The 21482-nt window shown below is 46.2% G+C and overlaps 1 protein-coding gene across 2 annotated transcripts in view; it reads right to left on the bottom strand.

The window, feature by feature from the left end:
• Positions 1 to 6969: 6969 nt before the first annotated feature.
• The window catches only part of ror2 (receptor tyrosine kinase-like orphan receptor 2), a 450069-nt gene continuing 435556 nt past the window's right edge, over positions 6970 to 21482 (bottom strand). For both annotated transcript variants that reach the window (XM_085984540.1, XM_085984543.1), the window contains exons 8-9: positions 13002 to 13204; positions 6970 to 9887 (exon numbers count right to left, since the gene is read on the bottom strand). In XM_085984540.1, coding sequence (XP_085840666.1) covers positions 8439 to 9887; positions 13002 to 13204 — 1652 coding nt within the window. In that variant the 3' untranslated portion in view covers positions 6970 to 8438. The remainder of the gene's footprint in view (positions 9888 to 13001; positions 13205 to 21482) is intronic.

The following is a 21482-nucleotide window of genomic DNA, read 5'->3' as shown; positions in this document are numbered from 1 at the left end:
GAAGCGCTTCGAGACGTCCGGTGGTCATGAAAGGCGCTATATAAATGCAAGCTTTTCTTTCTTTACAGCAGCTCATCCCTCAATTCACTGTGAGCTATGCTTTAGGGAATCTCCTAGTAAACATAAAATAAGGTGTGGATTTTTTAAAAATAAGTTTAAGCAAAAAACTGCATATATATATTAATATGTAAATATAATGGAATCTCTCCCTTGCCTTCTATTCACACATTAGAAAAATAATGGCTGGAATTTTCACAGGTAAGAAGGGGTGGGTTGGAGGCATGGGGGTGGGGGGTGGGGAAGTGAAAGTTGTAAAAATGTAAAACCTGACCCCAACCCACCTACTTTTACCTTTCACTCAGGCGGGATGGGGAGCGGGTTGTGTAAAAGGTTGTTTTTAGGCCAAAATTATGGTAGTAGATCAGGAGATCCTTATGGAAATTCCAGGTCAGAGACTACCTCTGTGCTACATGATGTCTCAGCCACCAGTTCTTATTGTAATAGCCATTGTATTGATTGCGCTAATCCTTCACACTTAAATAACTTAGCCTAACAATTGCACTCCTGAGTTACAAATGTTATCCAGATGGTTGACTAGAAGCTAAGTGATGGGATTAATTAGAAAATAAATCCAATTCATATGTGCAATCAGATTTAAACGATTAGAGGACATGGAAATTTGACTTTTATCCATTTGTGTGGTTTCAAGTTTAAAAAAAACAATACTGCAAAAGTCATTGACGAGATAAACAAATTAGAACAACCCTGTAGGAACTGGGGTTCCTAGTCGAAGAATTGAGATCGACTCAGAAAATCAAAAGCAATAAAATTTAATGAACAAACAAAGCTGTACAGGAAACTGTAGGATACAATGCAAATAGGTCTGGTCTGCTTGAAAGCCTCTCTGGAAACTGTTAGAGGGTTCCGAGCTCAACTGCTAGCAGGTTCCGAGCTCAACTGCTGGCAGGTTCCGAGCTCAACTGCTAGAAGGTTCCGAGCTCTGACATCATGACGCCATCACGTTCTTCCCGCCGTTGAGAGATCACGTGACGGACGACATGACATCATCACGCGGAGTACAGGAAAGAAGCCCTAGTACAGTTAACAGATACATTAAAGGTGCAGCCCCCAGCTGTACAACATTGCTGTAAAAGGAATTATATACAATTGTCCGTAATCCTCTGGTGGTTTCGCCACATGCGCCCCCCCAGAATTCCTTTTAACAGAGAAGGTAAGGCGAGAAGGGGGTCTGACGAGTCTGTCTGACTGACTGCGATACCCCGGCAGCTGGAACGGAGCGCTAGAAGACAAACTGGGCATTGGCTGTGGTTGGGATGACGCTGCAGGCGGAGAAGAAGAGGAGGCCGGCTGTGGTCGACCCGGTGAGGCGGGCACTGGCGACTCGGCGGATGACTGTGGCTGTACTGGACCGGCAGTTGACGGTGGACGACCACGACGAGGCGGCTGAGCGGTGACGACTGGTTTGCTCAGATCCAGATGCGCCGGTTTCAACCAGTCGATGGAGATGTGGTCAGGCTTACCGCCGTCGACTGTGAAGGACTTGTCACCTGATGAGATGACGCGGAACGGACCTGTGTAAGGCGGTTTGAGCGGGTTTTTGCGAGCATCCTGCCGAATGAACACGTATTCTGCGCTCTTAAGATCCACTGGGACATGGGAGCGCTGCAGGTCATGATGCGACGTAGGCACTGGGATGAAATTCCTAGCCGCTTCCTGGTGGCTGACGAGCTGCTGAGCTGGGGACCAGGGTTCCGTGTGAGGAGGAAGAAAATCGCCAGGCACTCAGTGGTTGGCCGTAAACCAGCTCTGCTGAAGAAGAATGCAGGTCGTCCTTAGGCGCCGTGCGAAGACCTAGCAGCACCCAAGGGAGCCTGTCCACCCAACTAGGCCCATGGAGACTAGCACGCAGTGTGGCTTTAAGGGACCTGTGGAATCTTTTACACAGACCGTTCGCCTGTGGATGGTAGGCAGTGGTACGATGAAGCTTGGTGCCCAAACCTTGAGCTACGGCATTCCAAAGCTCAGAGGTAAATTGAGGCCCCCGGTCAGAGGAGATGTCAGCCGGTACCCCGAACCGAGCTACCCACGACGAGATGAAGGCTCTGGAGACGTCTGCTGTTGTGGTAGCAACCAAAGGAATTGCCTCTGGCCACCTGGTGGTGCGGTCTACCACGGTGAGGTGGTGAGTGTACCCGCGAGAGGAAGGGAAAGGACCAACCAGGTCCACGTGCACATGGTCAAATCGACGCTCCGGAACCGGAAAAGTGGCGACTGGGGCCTTAACATGGCGTTGTATCTTGGACTTCTGGCAACTCACGCAGGTATTGGTCCAGTCACGGACATCGAGATGCATGCCCTTCCAGACGAATTTCTTTGCCATGAGTTATTGTGACGCTCTCATGCCAGGGTGTGACAACCCGTGGATAGTGTCGAAAATTCTCCTGCGTCATTCGACTGGAACGATTGGACGTGGGACGCCCATCGAGATGTCACACAGGAGTGTTGTTCCTGCGGCCTGGAAACTGACATCAGCCACTTGTAAGCTGGAAGGTGCGGTCCAGTATGCCTGCACTTCAGGGTCTGCCTTCTGTTCTTTTGCCAAACCAACATAGTCGACTCCCAGGTGTACTGCGCGGAGCTGGGCGCAGGAGAGACAATCCGCCACCAGGTTGTCTTTGCCTGAGACATGTTGTATGTCGGTTGTAAATTCAGATATGTACGTAAGATGACATTGTTGCCGTGCTGACCATGGTTCCGCTGTCTTGGCCATCGCAAAAGTAAGTGGCTTGTGGTCTACAAAAGCCGTGAATGGGCGTCCTTCCAGTGGGAAGCGAAAATGGCGGATGGCCAGAAACAATGCCAACTCCCTATCAAAAGTACTATACTTGCGTTCGATCTTCCACAATTGGCAGCTGAAGAAAGCCAGTGGTTGCCATGTGCCGTTGACCCACTGCTCCTGTACTGCCCCGATGGCATAATCAGATGCGTCGGTGGTAAGGGCAATGGTTGCACCCGGAAGGGGATGTGCCAACATGGTCGCAGCAGCCAAAGCGTTCTTAGTGTCGAGGAAAGCCTGGTCCATCTGGGGTGTCCAATCGATCGGGTCTTTGCCCGATTTACCTCTGAGGGCCTCGTACAAAGGTTGCATCAACAATGCCGCCTTGGGGACGAACCGATGATAAAAATTGACCATTCCCAGAAATTCCTGGAGGGCCCTGACGGGCTGAGGAAGAGGGAACTGCTTCCACCTTCGTGGCCAGCGGGGCGGTGCCTTTTGAGGTGATTCTGTGTCCCAGGAAATCAATGCTGTGCAACCCAAACTGGCACTTGGCCAGGTTGATAATAAGGCCATGTTGGCTGAGATGAGAAAAAAGGATACGCAAGTGCATAATGTGTTCTTTCGTGCTGTTACTGGCAATAAGGATGTCGTCTAGGTAGACGAAGATGAACGGCAGATCGCGCAACATGGAATCCATGAGATGTTGGACGGCTTGTGCTGCATTCTTCAGCCCAAATGGCATACGAAGGAACTCAAAGAGCCCGAAAGGTGTGATGACGGCAGTTTTGGGGACATCCTGAGGATGCACGGGCACTTGATGATAGCCTCGGACGAGGTCTACTTTGGAAAAGATGGAATTCCCTACCAGATGGGCTGAAAAATCCTGAATGTGAGCAATTGGGTACCGATCCAGTGTGGTAGCCTCATTCAGGCGTCTGTAGTCACCGCATGGTCGCCATCCGCCGCCCGGCTTAGGAACAATGTGTAATGGCAAGGACCAAGGACTATTCGAACATCGAATAATTCCCAGGCGTTCCATTGTATGGAACTCCGCCTTGGCGGCCGCGAGTTTACCAGGTTCCAGCCTTCGAGCTCTCGCATAAACAGGGGATCCTGTTGTGGTAATGTGGTGCGCCGCACCATGCCTCGCAACTGAAGAAGAAAATGTGGGCCTGGTGAGCTCAGGGAACTCACTGAGAAGACGAGAGAACTCATTTGGAGATGGGACTGCACAGGCAACTGACCAAGACATCGCAGTGCTTCGGTGGCAGGGGACCGAGTGAAAAGTGGAGGCACTGATTAGCCGGCAGTGTCGGACGTCGACGAGAAACCCGTTTGCGCAGAAGAAATCTGCCCCCAGGATGGCCTGTGAGACTTTCGCTGTGATGAACTCCCAAACAAAACGTTGGCAACCAAAACTCAACTGGACCCTACGCTTTCCGAACGTGCGAATGGCCGCACCATTAGCTGCCTCGAGGGGGGGGACCTTGACCGCCAGATTGAAGATCTAGCTTCAACGCTGGTAGGGTACTGCACTGGGAGCTAGTATCACAGAGAAAATGTCGCCCTGACAGGGAGTCTGTAATGTATAGGAGTTTCCCTGCGGACCCAACGGCCATCGCAACTCCGGCACGTCCCTTAGGCCTTATTGATCTTTTCAGAAACCGCTGGTTTGAGGTAGGTTTTTTTTTTTGGTGAGAAACTGCAGGGCGGACGGCAATTTCTGGCCTTCGCGCCAAAATGAGCGTGGTATGCACACCAGCCTACAGGAGGAGTCGTCGGATTCGCTCTTGTGGGGGATGGGCGCCTCGTGGCTGCACAAGATTGTTGTGAGATGGTGAATATTTTATCTGCTTCCGCGGCGAGTTCAGCACAATCCGTGATCACGGAATTGGCCAAGGCCGTCTGTACTGGCTCTGCTAGTTGACAGAGAAACAGCTCGCGGAACAGAAAACATTGCGATTCCGAGCCCAAAAGTGTGAGCATTTGGCTCATGAGCTCTGAGGGTTTTGAGTCCCCGAGGCCAGGCATGGAGATAAGTCTGCGAGCGCGCTCCGACTTGGACAGACCGAAAATCTGCAGTAAATGTGCTTTTAAAGCTTCGTACTTGCCATTGTTCGGTGGGCTCTCGAGGAGGCTGACGACCCGCGAGGCCGTGGTGCTGTCGAGGGCAGAGACCATGTAATAATAACGGGTCGAATCCGCTGCTACTCCCCGGATTGCAAATTGGGCTCCCGCCTGTAAAAACCACGTGGCCGGTTGTTGCTCCCAAAATTGCGGCAGTTTGAGGGTGACGGCGTTCGTGTCCATGATGTAACTTCAACGAAAATTGTTCGAAGAAATCGGGGTCACCAATGTAGGAACTGGGGTTCCTAGCCGTAGAATTGAGATCGACTCAGAAAATCAAAAACAATAAAATTTAATGAACAAACGAAGCTGTACAGGAAACTGTAGGATACAATGCAAATAGGTCTGGTCTGCTTGAAAGCCTCTCTGGAGACTGCTAGAAGGTTCCGAGCTCAACTGCTAGCAGGTTCCGAGCTCAACTGCTGGAAGGTTCCGAGCTCTGACGTCATGACGTTCTTCCCGCCGTTGAGAGATCACGTGACGGACGGCATGACGTCATCACGCGGAGTACAGTAAAGAAGCCCTAGTACAGTTAACAGATACATTAAAAGGTGCAGCCCCCAGCTGTACTACATTGCTGTAAAAGGAATTATATACAATTGTCCGTAATCCTCTGGTGGTTCCGCCACAATCCCTTATTTATCCTCAATGACTGCTAATCTGACAGGTTGCATCCAAACTGACAGACTGAAATTTATTAGGATTGTGTATTTTTCTCTACAAAATATATTGGCCCAGATTTTGGTGTGAGCGGCGAAGGAACGGCTTTTGCCGTTTACCTCGCGTACAGTTGCCCAGGGACTTGTTGCGGGTTTGTCAGTGGCGATTTCTAGTAATCGGGCGTCTGATCCAGTGCAGCGCCATCTACAGGCGATCTGTGGCGTCTGTGAGTGGTTGAAGAGCCTGCTGCTTGACTAATCAAGTTGAAGAATCCTCACTGAGACACTGACGGCTAAAAATTCGGGGGCTTATCGCCACCTGTTACCAGAAAAAAAGTAGCGAAAAAGCGGCGGCCACTGCTGTTTCGCCAGCTGGTGGCGGGTCCCGTGGCATCCTTTAGTTTCGACGTGCCCGTGGCGCTGCTGGTAAGTATTAGCGCCATGCAACAAAAAATGGCAGAGTGGTGATATCAGTCGGCGTGCAATGCGACTCAACATCACCATGGTCAACTTTGACACTAGCGCTGAGTTCAGCACTGAGTCATAACCACGCCAGGGAAACCCAGCGTGCAAACAGACTGACAGAGGTGCAGTCAACACCTCTTAAAGGGACACACATCTTTCATGTAAGTTTGCATTTAAACTTTTGGACTTTTAAAATTTTTTTATTGAAGTAGTGGCTTGCTGCAATAGATATTAAAAGTTTTTTTTTTAAAGTATGTAGGGAGTGCTGCTGGACACTTGCAAGGCCTCAGATGGAAAAGAGGCTCTGAGAAGACAGAAAATGTTGCAAATACTCAACAGGTCAGGCAACATCATGAAGAGAGAAACAGAGTTCATATCTCAGGTTAAGATGCTACCTGACCTACAAATAGAGCCCCCATCACTGTGAGCAAGTGGTGTGAGCAGAAGCCTTTAAATGAGAAGCAAGGTGTTCTCCACTTGCAGCAACACTCCTGGTAACCTCAGCAACTTTAAAAAGTTCCAAACACTTGCGCAAACTTAGACAGAGCTAGTAGAACTGAAAAAACAAGTCAGCTGTAAGTTGTTGATGACCCCTTTAAATAGTGCTGCTGGGGAGTCCTTCCTGCTACTGAGTGCATTGTCAACTGGTCGTGATTAGAAGGGTATTGAATGGAGCGGCGACATCAAAAATGGCAGATTGTGCATCAAATCAGTGTTGCACACACATTGACGTCCCGATCTGCCTCATCTAATTACCTGCAGTGAGCGCAGAGAACGGCATCCCTACCCAAAATGGCGGCCGCTGCGGGACCTGCTGGAAGTGGGCGGCTGGATTTTTTCAGCAAAATCGGCCTCAATGGTTAGGGCTAAACCTCCGAATTTTGCGGCCACAATCTTTAACAAGAAACTGTATACGCCTGGTGTTTAATCACTTTATTTGAAATGCTACGTGGCTTGGTTTACAAAATATATAAACAGTGTGCTCATTACAGTAATGCAAATCTTCTGGTGTGCTTAGCAAGAAGCTCCTTATAAACTAAACAGGAAATTTAAAGGCCACTCAATAAAGGGGAAATAAAACCATGTGGAATAACTATTTACTTAGCAAGTTTACAGTTAAATTATAAAATCAAACTTTTGTTTCATCATCAGGTATATGTCAAAAAACAAAATGTCATGAAACATAAATTACAATTAAAGCCTTGAGGTTTTTAAAAATGCAAAATGCAAAGTTCATTTTCTGTACAACATATTTCTTTTAAAAATAAAGTAAGAAAGGAAAGAATTGACTCCATATGCAAAATAGTTTGCAAATATAGGAGAATGACAATTTGAGAGAGAAATAGTAGGATTTTTAAAATGAGTATTTATGTTTTTTGTATTTACAAAGAGAGTATTTCACTTAATGTTTAAAAAGTGGAAACCTGTAATCAATTCATTGATATTGTACATGCAAAATATAGAGTAAGGCAGTTAAACAATCATTTGCTGGTTAATACGAAACAGTAATAGTGTCGTTTGGTTTGTAACATATGCTTTCTCTTCTCGGTGTTGCGATAGAACAAGGAGTAGCGCCTCTTCTGTCAGATGCCTCCTGCACACCAGTTCGCTTTTGTAAAATGTTAGGATATTTTGAAATCCTCTTTCATTCTCCTTTTTTCCATGTAAATTTCTTCAGGTTATTTACATCCCAGCCTGTGTCACTTCAGCCATGAGTTGATTGGTTGTTGGGAGCCCGAGGAGTAGGGGTGGGGTCACAATACTGCTGAGTCAACAGAATGTCCTTCTTTGCATTCCATTAAAATGTTTATAAAATGACTATGGAGTAACCACCATTCATGTGTACAAATATGTACAATGAAAGTACCTCCTTTGAGAATTGGAGGAGATTTGTTGGTAGTTTTTCCCCATGCATCAGTTTTTACTTCATAAAGCGTGTTTCATTACCGTTCAAAGTGTCAGCATCTAAGTTACTGTGTTATATAAATACGAGGTATTGCTCGACAGTGTAAAGTTGCACAGCAACAGTAGAAAATCAAAACTGCTTATTCAGTCGAGTCGCAAACCTCCAGAACACATTTCTGTTCAAATGTGCAATACTAGACACCTTTGTGGCCTGTATACGTTCCACTGAACAGTGAATATAAATTGCAAGGATTAGAGATTTCTTACTGTGCCAGCTGCCAATGACAAATTTGAGGGCAGCCTAATACAAAAAGGTAGGCCACAGATAGATTGCACCCATGTCAATAATGATTGAGATGTTCTTTTTAAAGAAAAATAAAAAAGACTTATAGGTTTGACACTTTGCTGTTTCACATTCTTTTTTATCATCACTAAGGTGTTGGTAATGAATGCAGCCTCATCTTTGTTTGGAAAAAATTAGTTCATGCTTCTGTATCCACTTCCACATCAGCAATTTGTGGTGTGTCAGCATCACCGAGTAACTCTGTTTCTGGTACCAACATTTCATTATCTTGGAGATTCTCAGATGCAGGTACTTCATCTACAACAGTGGGCTCATTAGGCTCATCTTCTGTGCCATTTGACTGGTCTGGGATCAAAGCAACGCGGTCTGTACCGGACGCATTTGAGGGCGCTGTTGTTACATAACCTGTACTCGTGGAGCCACTTCCACTGTTGTGGGAACCTGTCTTTGGTACCAACTGTGGGGGTAACTGCTGAGGCATCTGCATCTGGATTTGCATTGGGTAAAAATTTGGCAAATAGGCACCATAGGCTGGCATTGGCTGGTAGCCATTTACTGGAATGTATAATTGAGGCGGTGGCACCATCGGCCGTATCTGTCCTTTTACAGGTATGAACTGAGCCGGTGGAAAATGTGCTTTTTGCTTTGGTCCCACATATCTTGCATTACTTACATTACTGACTGGACTGGTGCTGAGGGAACTAGTCTGTGTGGCATTGCTGCCCCCAGATGGAGGAGCCGAGCTGTTATAGTTGGACAGATTTTCCCACGTTCGGAATCTTGTGTGGATATCTTTAAACCGTGGTCTTCTTGATGGAAATTCATTCCAACACTCCAGCATCAGACTGTATACCCAGGCTGGACAGTCATCAGGACAAGGCAACACATGACGGTTTCTGATCATTTCTATGACATCTTGATTGGAATACCCACAATATGGTTGCAGGCCGTAGCCAAATATTTCCCATGCCACTACCCCAAATGACCATATGTCAGAATCGACAGAAAATTTGCCATATATGATAGCTTCAGGTGGCATCCAGCGGATCGGTAGAAGTGAATTCCCCATCAGCTTGTAGTAATCTGCAGAGTAAACCTCTCTGAAAATGCCCAAATCAGATATTTTTACGTGGAGTTTATCACAAACCAAGACATTCCTAGTGGCCAGATCCTTGTGTACGACATGGTGGCTGGAGAGATATTCCATGCCTGCTGCTATCTGAGTCACAATGTGCAGGAAGTCAGCTGGCTCCAGTGCAGACTTCACTGTCCGGTCATCATCGCTACTTCCGACATCTGAATGTGGTGACCGCATTACTAGGAATTCATGGAGATCACTCTGGGAAGGATAACTAAAGATCATGCTCATGGGCTGTTCCTTGGTCACTATGCCAAGAAGGCAAACGATATTTGGATGCTGCAGCCGAGATCGCATCAAAGCTTCATGTTTGAATTCTTCTCTAAGTGACACTTCAGTTTTATCCTTCATAGTTTTAATAGCTATAACTTGTGCTTGTTCACCAGGGCCTGTGCTGTACAGATGTCCCTTGTACACTTTCCCAAACCGATCTTCTCCAAGCTCTTCCATAAATCGCACTGCAGATAGACAGATATCTTTCAATTTTCCCTAGAAAGACAATCCAAAAGAAATTGGTTAACAAAAGAATCAGAGGTAGAGTTTTCACATTGGGCATAAGCAAGAAATTGCACCAAAAATGCGCTTGAAATCGCACTGGTTAGGTTACAGTTCAAGTTGCCGATAAAATTCATTTGCATAATCACAAACGGAAAATCTTCAATAAACCAGCACGAACGCAATTGGTTCTTTTTCTTTTCTTTCCATTAAAAATTATCCGTTGATTTATTTAAAAGTGCTAACCAGGTGCAGCTTTATTAATACAGGTGAAAATGGGTTTATCACCAAAAATAAGCATTTTTATAAGAGTGTCCAGTCCTCCACCTGAGTAACTAGATTTAAAATCACTGAAAAAACTATACTGAACCATTTAATAGTTTCATTGGTGTACACTAGTCAGTTTCTTAGTAAACTAAATATTTTTGATCTGAAAAACATTTAAAACTTGCCCTGAGGAACTCCTGCAGCGATATCCTGGGGCTGAGATGATTGGCCTCCACCAACCACAACCATCTTCCTTCATCCTAGGTATGACTCCAGCCAGTGGAGAGTTTTCCCCCCGATTCCCATTGACTTCAATTTTACTAGGGCTCCTTGATGCCACACACAGTCAAACACTGCCTTGATGTCAAGGGCAGTCACTCTCCTTTCACTTCTGGAATTCAACTATTTTGTCCATGTTTGGACCAAGGCTGTACTGAGGTCTGGAGCCAAGTGGTCCTGGCGGAACCCAAACTGAGCATTGGTAAGCAGGTTGTTAGTGATTAAGTGCTGCTTGATAGCACTGTTGACGACACCTTCCATCATTTTGCTGATGATTGAGAGCAGGCTGATGGGGTGGTAATTGGCCGGATTGGATTTGTCCTGCCTTTTGTGGACAGCTCACTGATACTCAGTTTGGGTTCTGCCAGGACCACTCAGCTCCAGATCTCATTACAGTACAACCTTGGTCCAAACCTGGACAGAAGAGCTGAATTCCAGAGGTCAGGTGAGGTGAGAGTGACTGCCTTTGACATCAAGGCAGCATTTGACAGAGTGTGGCATCAAGGAGCCTGAGCAAAATTGAAGTCAATGGGAATCGGGGGAAAACTCTCCACTGGCTGAAGTCATACCTAGCACAAAGGAAGATGGTTGTGGTTGTTGGAGGTCAATCATCTCAGCCCCAGGACATCGCTGCAGGAGTTCCTCAGGGCAGTGTACTAGGCCCAACTATCTTCAGCTGCTTCATCAATGACCTTCCCTCCATCATAAGGTCAGAAGTGGGGATGTTCACTGATGATTGCAGTGTTCAGTTCCACTCACAACTCCTCAGATAATGAAGCAGTCTATGCCTGCATGCAACAAGACCTGGAAGATATTCAGGTTTGGGCGGATAAGTGGCAAGTAACATTCATGCCACACAAGTGCCAGGCAATGACTATCTCCAAAAAGCGAGTCTAACCACCGCTGCTTGACATTCAACAGCATTACCATCGCCAAATCCCCCACCATCAACATTCTGGAGGTCACCATTGACCAGAAACTTAACTGGCTAGCCACATAAATACTGTGGCTACAAGAGCAGGTCAGAGGCTGGGTTATTCTATGGTGAGTGTCTTACCTCCCGACTTCCCAAAGCCTTTCCACCATCTACAAGGCACAAGTCAAGAGTGTGATGGAATGCTCTCCACTTGCCTGAATGAGTGCAGCTCCAACAACACAAGAAGCTCGACACCATCCAGGACAAAGCAGCCCGCTTGATTGGCACCCCATCCACCACCTTAAACATTCAGTTCCCCCCACTACCGGCGCACCGCAGCTGCAGTGTGTACCATCTATAAGATGCACTGCAGCAACTCGCCAAGGCTTCTTCGACAGCACGTCCCAAACCTGCAACCACTACCACCTTGAAGGACAAGGGCAGCAGGCGATTGGGACCACCATCACCTGCAAGTTCCCCTCCAAGTTACACAACATCCTGACTTGGAAATATGTCGCCGTTCCTTCATAGTAGCTGGGTCAAAATCCTTGAACTCCCTCACTAACAGCACTATGGGAGGACCATCACCACATGGACTGCAGCAGTTCAAGAAGGGGGGCTCACCACCACCTTCTCAAGGGTAATTAGGGATGGACAATAAATGCTGGCCTTGACAGCGACGCCCACATCCCAGGAACGAATGAAAAAAAAAACAAAGATTGGTTAAGTTCCCAAAACAGATCAGTACTGTTACACTGGCTTGGAGATTCCTGAGGCCCCGCTTTGCTGGGAGACCCTACCCCAAATTTGAGAGACAGGGTTAATTGCTTCGCCAGGGTGGCCTCAAAAAGGACTCATCAATTCTTAACCAGCAAGGGTTTCACCAAGACCTTTTAAGTGCATAAAGGAAGGAAATTCCTGGGAAACTTGTGAACTCCCTCCAACACGCTCTGTTGATGTGGGAGGGGGGAAAGAGGGGGGTTGCAGATCCACACATAGCCTTCCCCCAATTGGAATTTGAAGGTCCAGTCCAGCAGAGCAGGGTTTTGGACCCCTTTCCGGGCACAAACGTGACTTGTGCCCTCTCCAGCCTCAGGAATTTCAGGGCCTAACGTGTTCAACAACAATCACAAACTCCTTGTAAATTTAAGACTCTGGAACACTATATACAGAACCTAAAATACAGAGGAAACAAACAGATCTTGAGTTTAGCAGTATATATACTTAATGCAGCCCAAACAACAGATAACGCTACTTGCAGTTATATACATATTTCACCCCAAGAAGTTTCAAATGTGGCAGCCATTCTGCACCAGCAATATCCACAAATGGCTATGAGATGAATGACCAGTTAATGTTGGCCAGGCAAAGTTCAAACTCTTCATTGAATAGTGCATTTGGATACTGAATGCCCATTTCCACAACTGGACCAAACAGACAGGACCTCTGTTTAACATCCCCTCCACAAAGAGAGCACCTCCAATAATGGAGGACTCGTTCATCACTGGAGTGTCAGTCTAGATTATGCACTTAAACACATAGCCTTGAGCTCAGAGGCGAGAGCGCTGCCACGGAGTCAAGCTGCCGTGTGATCTGAAAATCATGTAATGATGTTAAAATATTATGTGACACTAGCATAAAATTACCTGTTTGTGAGGGCTAATGAGTGGCATCTCCATGTCCTGACTGGGAGATGCCATCAGCTGGCGCCTCTGTGGAGAAGGTGCAGATGCCTTGTGTTTGTTTCGACACATACAGACAAGGAAAAACAGCAAAGCAATGACCAGTGGAATGGCAATGCTGGGGACAAGTATGTAGAGGATCTCCATTTTGCTATTTTCACGTGGATCTGTAGAAATAAACAGGTAAATATGCTGTTGATATTGCTCTGGTTTGTTCAGAGTGCCTTACGAGAGCACCCCTTTTCAATATGAATTGAAAGAACCATAAACATCCTTTCATTTATTTATAAACTTTTATTGTTTTACTAATGTGTTGAAAAGATAGTTGGAGAAGCGGCTTGTAAGTTGTTGAGAACTCCTGAGGGGGCAGAGTTAGCACACAGTTAAACCAGAAGCACTGTAGGCAAACAACTACTATGATGTATAGTCAGCTTCCTTGTAATATCTACCTCAGTGTCCGCTCTAACCCAATTCTTCCATTGAGGTGATCAGGGTTCACTAATATAACATTTTGTTTTGCAAAATGATACAGAAATAAAAGTTGATAAATTTTCATAATTTAATTTTGAGAAAATGTCACTTATATTAACAATGTTTAAATCACAAGCTATAGTAACTGTCAATAACAATTTTAAGCACACGTAGGAAGTTTCTAGTCAGGTGGAAAAATATTTTTTGACAAAAATGCAAGTTGACAGGAAAGAGAAGAGGAAGAAATGCTATTAAAATAACAGTTTATTTTCAGCCATTTCTATTTACCAATCATTTACCAACATTTCCTGAAGTCTCCAAACTTAGTGTTTTGGGAACTTAACTGATAATTATTTCATTGACTGCTTTGTAAAATATTTCACTGTTACATTGCATACAATTCATTTATTAAATAAGGACTTTGGGCTAAAAATTGAGTAGCGCCCTAACTTCGCCGGGGTGCTAAAAGTAGCTCCCCCGAAAAATTAGCGTCCCCGCGCCGGAAATTGAGTGGTTGCGCCCCAAGAGGGAAGCGGGGTTACTGGAAGCGCCCCGCATCCCTCTTGGGGTGCTGAGAGTCAATATTGCGGCACGTCGCGCCGCGGTATTGCAGCCTTCCTCCCCTTCTTAAAGGGGAGGAGCCTTGTGCAGCGCGACCTGGGGATCGGGAGTGCAGGCAAAAGAGCCCGGCACTCAAGAGAACTGTCGGGCTCTTGGAGAGCAGCCAGCACTCCGCGGGGGGTGGGGGCGTTTCAGGAGGTCTGGGACGGGAGCGCAGGCAGGTGCTGGCAGGCGGCCAGCAACAAAAATGGCCGCCCCGCACCTCGCCTTTAAATTGCGCCTCCCCGGCCGCAGGTACACCCCCCTGACCCCGTCGGACATAGCGCCCAGCGGTAAGTCAGGGGGAGCTCCCGAAGATCGTGGCCGGGGCGTGAGCGGGGCGCTGCGCACGCCAATGACGTCATCGCCAGCGGCGCAGCGCCACAGGGCGCTACCAGTTAGCGCCACCACTAACCTCCCGCTGAATTTTGCGGGAGGCGTGGGTAGTGCTGCGCCCGGGCGCTAGTTGCTTTGTGTCCCGTTACCGCCCTCTTAAGGCGCTAACGGGAGGCGCAACCAACTGAATTTTTCCCCCTTTGTATCTTATAGTTTTACAGATATATTAGCTTGGCCATAAGATTACATCACTATGAATAATTTGAGTAAATTTAAGCATTTAAAACATTAATTAAAAGTCCTTTTTAAATCGCATTAAATCTCTTACTTTCCTGGTTTATTGGTATAGACTGTTTATCTGACATCAAGCCATGGGTGAACCAGAGCTTTGTCCAGCTGAACATCAGGAAAACTGAAGCCATCTTATTTGGTGCTCAACCAAATCTCCATATCTTTACCAGCAGCTCCATCCCCTTCCTAAGCAGATGGTGCACAATCTTGGTGTCCTGATAGACCCAGAGCAGAGCTTCAAACCCATCAATATGACCACATACTTTCATCTATGAAACATTGCCTGCCTCTACCCCCATCTTACTCCTATTGCTGTAGTGTCCGTGTGTAGATAAAGACACTGAAGACAGGAGTTGGTTCATAGGTATTTACTAAGCAAGTCTGGGGGGGGTTCTAAAGGATATACACAATACACAGGCTTATATAGCCCAAGTGGCAATTACCGGCATTACGCACACCTGGGGCTCTTAAAGGCACATACACCACAATTCCTCCCTTTCCAGCTAACTAGTACATCATATTTTAAGTAATTATTAATTACATGTTATATGCAAAATAATATACATTGCTGTATTAATTAATTATAAGTTAGTCTCTCAGGAGGCTTCCTGACTCGGTCCGGATAACGCCTCGGGGGTGTAGTAGTTTCTGGTGGTGTAGTAGGTTCTTCTGGCAAGGCTGATTCGGCTTGAAGGCCAGTGTCGGGTTCATCGGGTTCCAGTATCACCGGATCGGAGGTAGATATGGGTATCTCTACTTCATTGTTAGATGTATAGCGTGGTGGTGTAGGTTGTCCCTTTTCGGATGACTTGATGATTTGGTCAGCATGGCGCCTTATTATGCTTTCTCCGATGTCCACGGTATACATCAGTGGTCCTAGTCGTGTGCAGATAGTTCCAGGCTGCCATTTCTCGGTACGGTAGTCCCGGGCCAAAACCGGTTGGCCCATCTGGAAGGCCCTAGTTGGCCTTTCATTCATGCCCTGAAACTGCCGGTTCTCCACGTCCCTTCAGATGTTGGGCTTGACCAAATCCAGCCGGCATCTTAGGTTTCTATTGTAGAACATCATGGCGGGAGTTTGGTTTGTAACCATATGTGTTGCATTCCTATATGCAAATAAGAAGTTATCCACCTTGTGCTGAAGTTTTATGTCTTCATTACCCATGGCATTTATGGCCTTCTTAAAGGTCTGGACAAACCTTTCAGCCAATCCATTGGTGGCGGGATGGTATGGGGCGGACGTGTAGTGCTTTACCCCATTGTTCTTTAAGAGCTTTCTGAATTCTTCGGACACAAATTGCGGTCCATTATCAGAACATATCTGTTCCGGCATCCCATTCCTGGCAAATATGGTCCTTAATACTGTGATGGTTTTTTCCGTGGTGGTGGAGGACATCTTTATTACCTCCGGCCACTTGGAGTGTGCATCAACTGCGATTAAGAACATTGAGTCCATAAATGGACCAGCAAAGTCGATGTGCACCCTTTGCCAGGGAGATGAGGGCCACTCCCATGGATGTAGAGGGGCCTGTGGCGGAGCATTTTGGACCTTCTGGCATCCTAGGCAGCTCTTGGTCATGTCTTCGATGTCTCCATCGATACCTGGCCACCATACAAACGCCCTAGCTAGGTTCTTCATTTTCACTCCACCCAGATGCCCCTCGTGAAGCTCCTTTAGCACTTTATCCTGGAGTTTGGGTGGAATCACCACTCTGGATCCACACATCAAGGTTCCTCGGCACACTGACAGCTGTTCTCTTCTTTGCGAGAATGCTGGCAACAGTGGTTCGCCATGTGCTGGCCATCCCTTCACTGTTAAATCGTAGACCCGTGAGAGAGTAGGGTCATTTCTTGTCTCCCTTTCAATGGCAGAATTTGTCACCGGTAGACATTCCACTATGGTAGAGTGGAATATCTCTACTGGGTCTACTGTAGGTGCCTCTTCTATCGCTGGCAACGGTAGGCGTGATAAACCGTCAGCATTCCCATGCTGTTTTGACCCTTTGTATTCAATGTTGTATTGGTGTGCCCCTAGAAAAAGGGACCACCTCTGTAGCCTTTGTGCCGTCATAATGGGGACACCTTTCTTAGGGTTGAATATGGAGATGAGGGGTTGATGGTCAGTCAGCAAGGTAAATTTTTGTCCGTGTAGGTAATGGTTGAATTTCTTCACTCCCCATACCAGGCTGGGTGCTTCCCTGTCTATCTGGGAATAGTTACGCTCAGCTGAGTTCAATGAGCGTGACGCAAAAGCTATCGGCCGTTCCGAGCCATCAGGGAATCTATGGGACAATACCGCTCCTATGCCGTAAGGGGATGCATCGCACGCCAGTCTGATTGGTAGTGATGGGTTGTAATGAGCCAAAACTTTCTCGGATGTGATTAAGTCTTTACATTTATGGAAGGCACGTTTACAGTCTTCGTTCCATTTCCAAATCACTCCTGTGTGTAGAAGATCATTCAGAGGGTGTAGAATAGTTGATAAGTTCGGTAAAAATTTATGATAGTAATTTATTAATCCCAGGAATGACCTCAATTGTGAAACATTTTCAGGTGCTGGGGCTTTTATAACTGCTTCAATTTTTTCAGGTGACTTATGCAATCCTTCCTTATTAATTATGTGGCCACAATATGATATCTGATTTTGGAAAAATTCGCACTTGGGGCGATTTGCTCGTAGGCCCCGTTCTTTCAGCCTAGTGAGCACCTGCTCCAAATTGGCAAGGTGCTCGTTGTCGTTTTCTCCTGTTATAAGGATGTCGTCTAGGTAACACTGAGTCCCCGGAATCCCTTGCAGGACTTGCTCCATAGCTCTTTGCCAGATAGCTGGAGCTGATGCTACTCCAAAAACCAGTCGATTGTACTGGTACAGGCCTTTGTGTGTGTTTATTGTGAGATACTTTTTATAGGTCTCCTCAACCTCCATCTGTAGATATGCCTGTGCCAAGTCAATTTTTGTGAAACATTTTCCTCCGGATAGTGAGGCGAAAATATCTTCTATCCTCGGAAGAGGATACTGTACCGTGTGAAGGACCAGGTTTACAGTCACCTTAAAGTCCCCACAGATGCGAATTTTTCTCTGTTCCTCAGAGTTATTTTTCAATGCTTTTTTCATGACTGGAACGATGGGTGTTGCCCATTCGCTTCAATCTATTTTGGATAATACGCCTGCCTTTTCCAAATTCTCCAGCTCTGCCTCGACTGCCGGACGTATTGCGTATGGCACCGGTCTTGCCTCAAAAATTTTTGGAATTGCTGCATCTTCCACTTTTATTGAGGCGGTGATGCCTTTCAAGGTTCCTAGTTTCTCTTGAAACACTTCTTTGGCGTTGGCCAAGATGTCTTTTAATCGTTCAGGTATGATGTCATCATTGTTTTTTTCCTTACTGGTCACCGTCAGTGCCTGAATGGAGTGCCAGTCTAAACGTATCTTCCTTATCCATTCACGTCCCAACAACGGTGGACCACCATCTTGTAGAATGTATAAATACAACTTTTGTATTTCTTTGCCGTTGTATACCACAGGCACCCTTATTTTTCCTTTGGGGTAGACTTTCTGCCCCGTATATGTTTTTAAGATAATGGATGTGTCTTTTAGAGGTATATGCAAAAATAGCCTCTCGTAATCTCGTCGATTTATTACGGTTAGAGCTGATCCTGTATCTAGCTCCATTTTAACTGGGGACCCTGCTATTATGAGGGTAACCCAAATGGTCTGGTAATCTTCATTGGTAATTACATTATGTAATTTGAGAGAGCTTAGTCTCTTGTTCCCGGAGTCGCTATCGCTCTTCTGGTCTTTGGAGCGACTGTCCGTCATCATTTGTACCTTTCTGTGCTTTTCCTTATTGATTCTTTTCCCGTTAGTGGATTTTTTATTTTCAGATCGGCATACACGTGGAATGTGTCCCATCTTTCCGCATCGCCTGCATGCTTTTTCTTTGAACCAGCAATCCCTCTGGTCATGGTTGGATCTGCCGCAGCGATAACATCTCTTGAAACCCCGTGTCATTTCATGGGTGCCGAAGTCCTGTGGCCTTTGCCGCTCCTATTGCACTGAAAGCCTTGTCCAGTGTTAAATCTTTTCCAGAAGATACCTTTTTTGTGTTTCTACACTTAGGGGATCGCAGATGAATTTGTCTTGCAGAGAATCTGCCAGTCCTGCCTCGAATTGGCAGTGTAGGGTATCAACAATCTCCTCAAAATTCTTGTCCATCGGTTCGGCTGGAGTGATTAAGTTGCGTAACAGCTTGTATGTTTCTGCGCCCATTAGATCCAGAAGCACTGAAGCTTTTTTTTCATCTTCTATTCCATTTGCGGTGCAAAACACCTCCACTCTTTCTACATATGTGGTCCAATTCTCTATCTTGTTATCAAAAACATCAATATTGCCAAAGTTAGGCTCTGTTTCGTTATCAAAAGCATCAATATTGCCAGACTTAGGCATTTCAAAAAAAAAATATGGCGCTTCCCGCACTTTTTTTCTTTTTTTTTCTCTCTGCAGCAACGATATGGCACCTCCTGCGCTTTCCCGCCGCTGCTACCGATAACAACGCTGTTTTACTGTGGTTTCCGTTTATTCACTGTTGGAGACTCGTTCCCGACGGAGGTCTAAACGCTGACCTGCTTGCCGCGCCGGCCGTCTCCCGAGTGCACCCTCCCAGTCCGTTATTGCTTGCCTCCGATTTCGCTGCCTGTCTCAGCTGTAGAGCCCGACGCTGGAGCCCCAGCCTGACGCCCAGGAAGGATTAGCGCAGTACCTGCCACCAGCTTGGCCAGCTGGTGAAACCACAGTTTCTATAACTTCCTTGAGTCTTCTGGATGCTGGAGGAATCGATGTCCTTGATGTGCTGCCGAATTGCAGGTAAGTCCGTTTCCACTTCGTCGCCACTGTAGTGTCCGTGTGTAGATAAAGACACTGAAGGCAGGAGTTGGTTCATAGGTATTTACTAAGCAAGTCTGGGGGGGGGGGGGTTCTAAAGGATATACACAATACACAGGCTTATATAGCCCAAGTGGCAATTACCGGCATTACGCACACCTGGGGCTCTTAAAGGCACATACACCACAATTGCCACTTAAACCCATAACTACACTTTCACTATTTTGACTCAACTTCTCAAACACTCTGGTCACTCACCTCTCATGGTCCTCCCTAAACAAACTCCATCTTATCTAAAATTCCATCACCTGCATCCTCCCCAGATTAACTCCCGCTTGCTAATCACCTCTATCCTTTCAATCTCCACTGGCTCCTTGTCTTCCAATGCACAAAATTCAAAGTCCTTACCTTAAATTTACAAGTCCCTCCATGGCCTCACTCCATCCCATCTCTGCAAACTCCCCCAGCTCTGCATCCCAGCCCACACCCTATAATTGTCCAACTCTGTGCATGCTCTCTCTCCCCCTCCCCAGTTTTAAAGTTAGCTCTCCTAATTATCCTACTTCTGCTCAGTCTTTTATCTTATTCATGAAGCACTTTGGCTCATTTTATTACATTAAAGGCACTATAAAAATGTAAGTTGTTGTAATATCTTACTTCCGTTCTTTAACTCTACTGTGGCGCCCTCCAGTGCTCAATTTAATATTGTAGCACAAATCAGGGCTGTATAAGTCTTGCAGTGCTATATTGTCAGTGATTGATAGTCAAGCAACATTCTTTTTTCAGTTATCAAATTTCAGTCTTTATGTCTCACATTAGAATCATAGAATGATACAGCACAGAAGGAGGCCATTCGGCCCATTGTGCCTGGTCTTTGATAGAGCTATCCAATCAGTCCCACTCCCCTGCTCTTTCACTTTAGTCTTGTAATTGTTTTCGCTTCAAGTATTTATTCAATTCCCTACTGAAAGCTACAATTGAATCTGCTTCCACCGCCCTTTCAGGCAGAGCATTCCATAAGAACATAAGAAGTAAGAGCAGGAGTAGGCCATACGGCCCCTCGAGCCTGCTCCGCCATTCAATAAAATCACGGCTGATCATCGACCTTAACTCCACTTTCCTGCCCGATCTCCATATCCCCTGATTCCCCTAGAGTCCAAAAATCTATCTATCTCAGCCTTGAATATACTCAAAGACTCAGCATTCACAGCCCTCTGGGGCAGAGAATTCCAAAGATTCATAAGAACATTCCAGATCGCAACAACTCGCTGCACAATTTTTTCCCCCTTAGGTCACCTCTAGTTCTTTTGCCAATCACTTTAAATCTGTGTCCTCTGGTTACAGACCCTTCTGCTCTATCAAAATCCTTCAAGATTTTTGATCACCTTGATCAAATCTCCCCTTAACATTCTCTGCTCTAAGGAGAACCACCCTAATTTCTCAGGCCTCTCATCACTGGTACCATTCCAGTAATTCTCCTCTGCACCCTCTCTAAGGTCTTGATAGTCTTCCTAAAGTGTGATGCCCAGAATTGAACACAATACTCCAGCTGAGGTCTAACCAGTGTTTTATACAGGTTTAGCATAACTTCCTTACTTTTGTACTCTATGCCTCTATTAATAAAGCCAAGCACCCCGTATGCTTTTCTAACAGCTTTCTCAACTTGTCCTGCTGTAATGTATATACCTTTAAGGGGGGAACTATCTTTTACACCTCAGGTATACTGCAGTACCGGCAGTGACCACACCTGTATATAGCACTGAGTATTAATCTGTACAGATCAGTTCCTGTGTGAGCCATGTTGAGTAAACACCTGTTGTACCGTTCTCCTGCAGTCTGTGTCTTATTATACACGGACACAACAT

Source organism: Somniosus microcephalus, chromosome 1, assembly GCF_052327205.1.
Source record: "Somniosus microcephalus isolate GS21.2 chromosome 1, FLI_Smic_1.0, whole genome shotgun sequence".
NCBI classification, from domain to species: Eukaryota; Metazoa; Chordata; class Chondrichthyes; order Squaliformes; family Somniosidae; genus Somniosus; species Somniosus microcephalus.
This window is presented reverse-complemented; position numbering and strand designations above follow the sequence as displayed.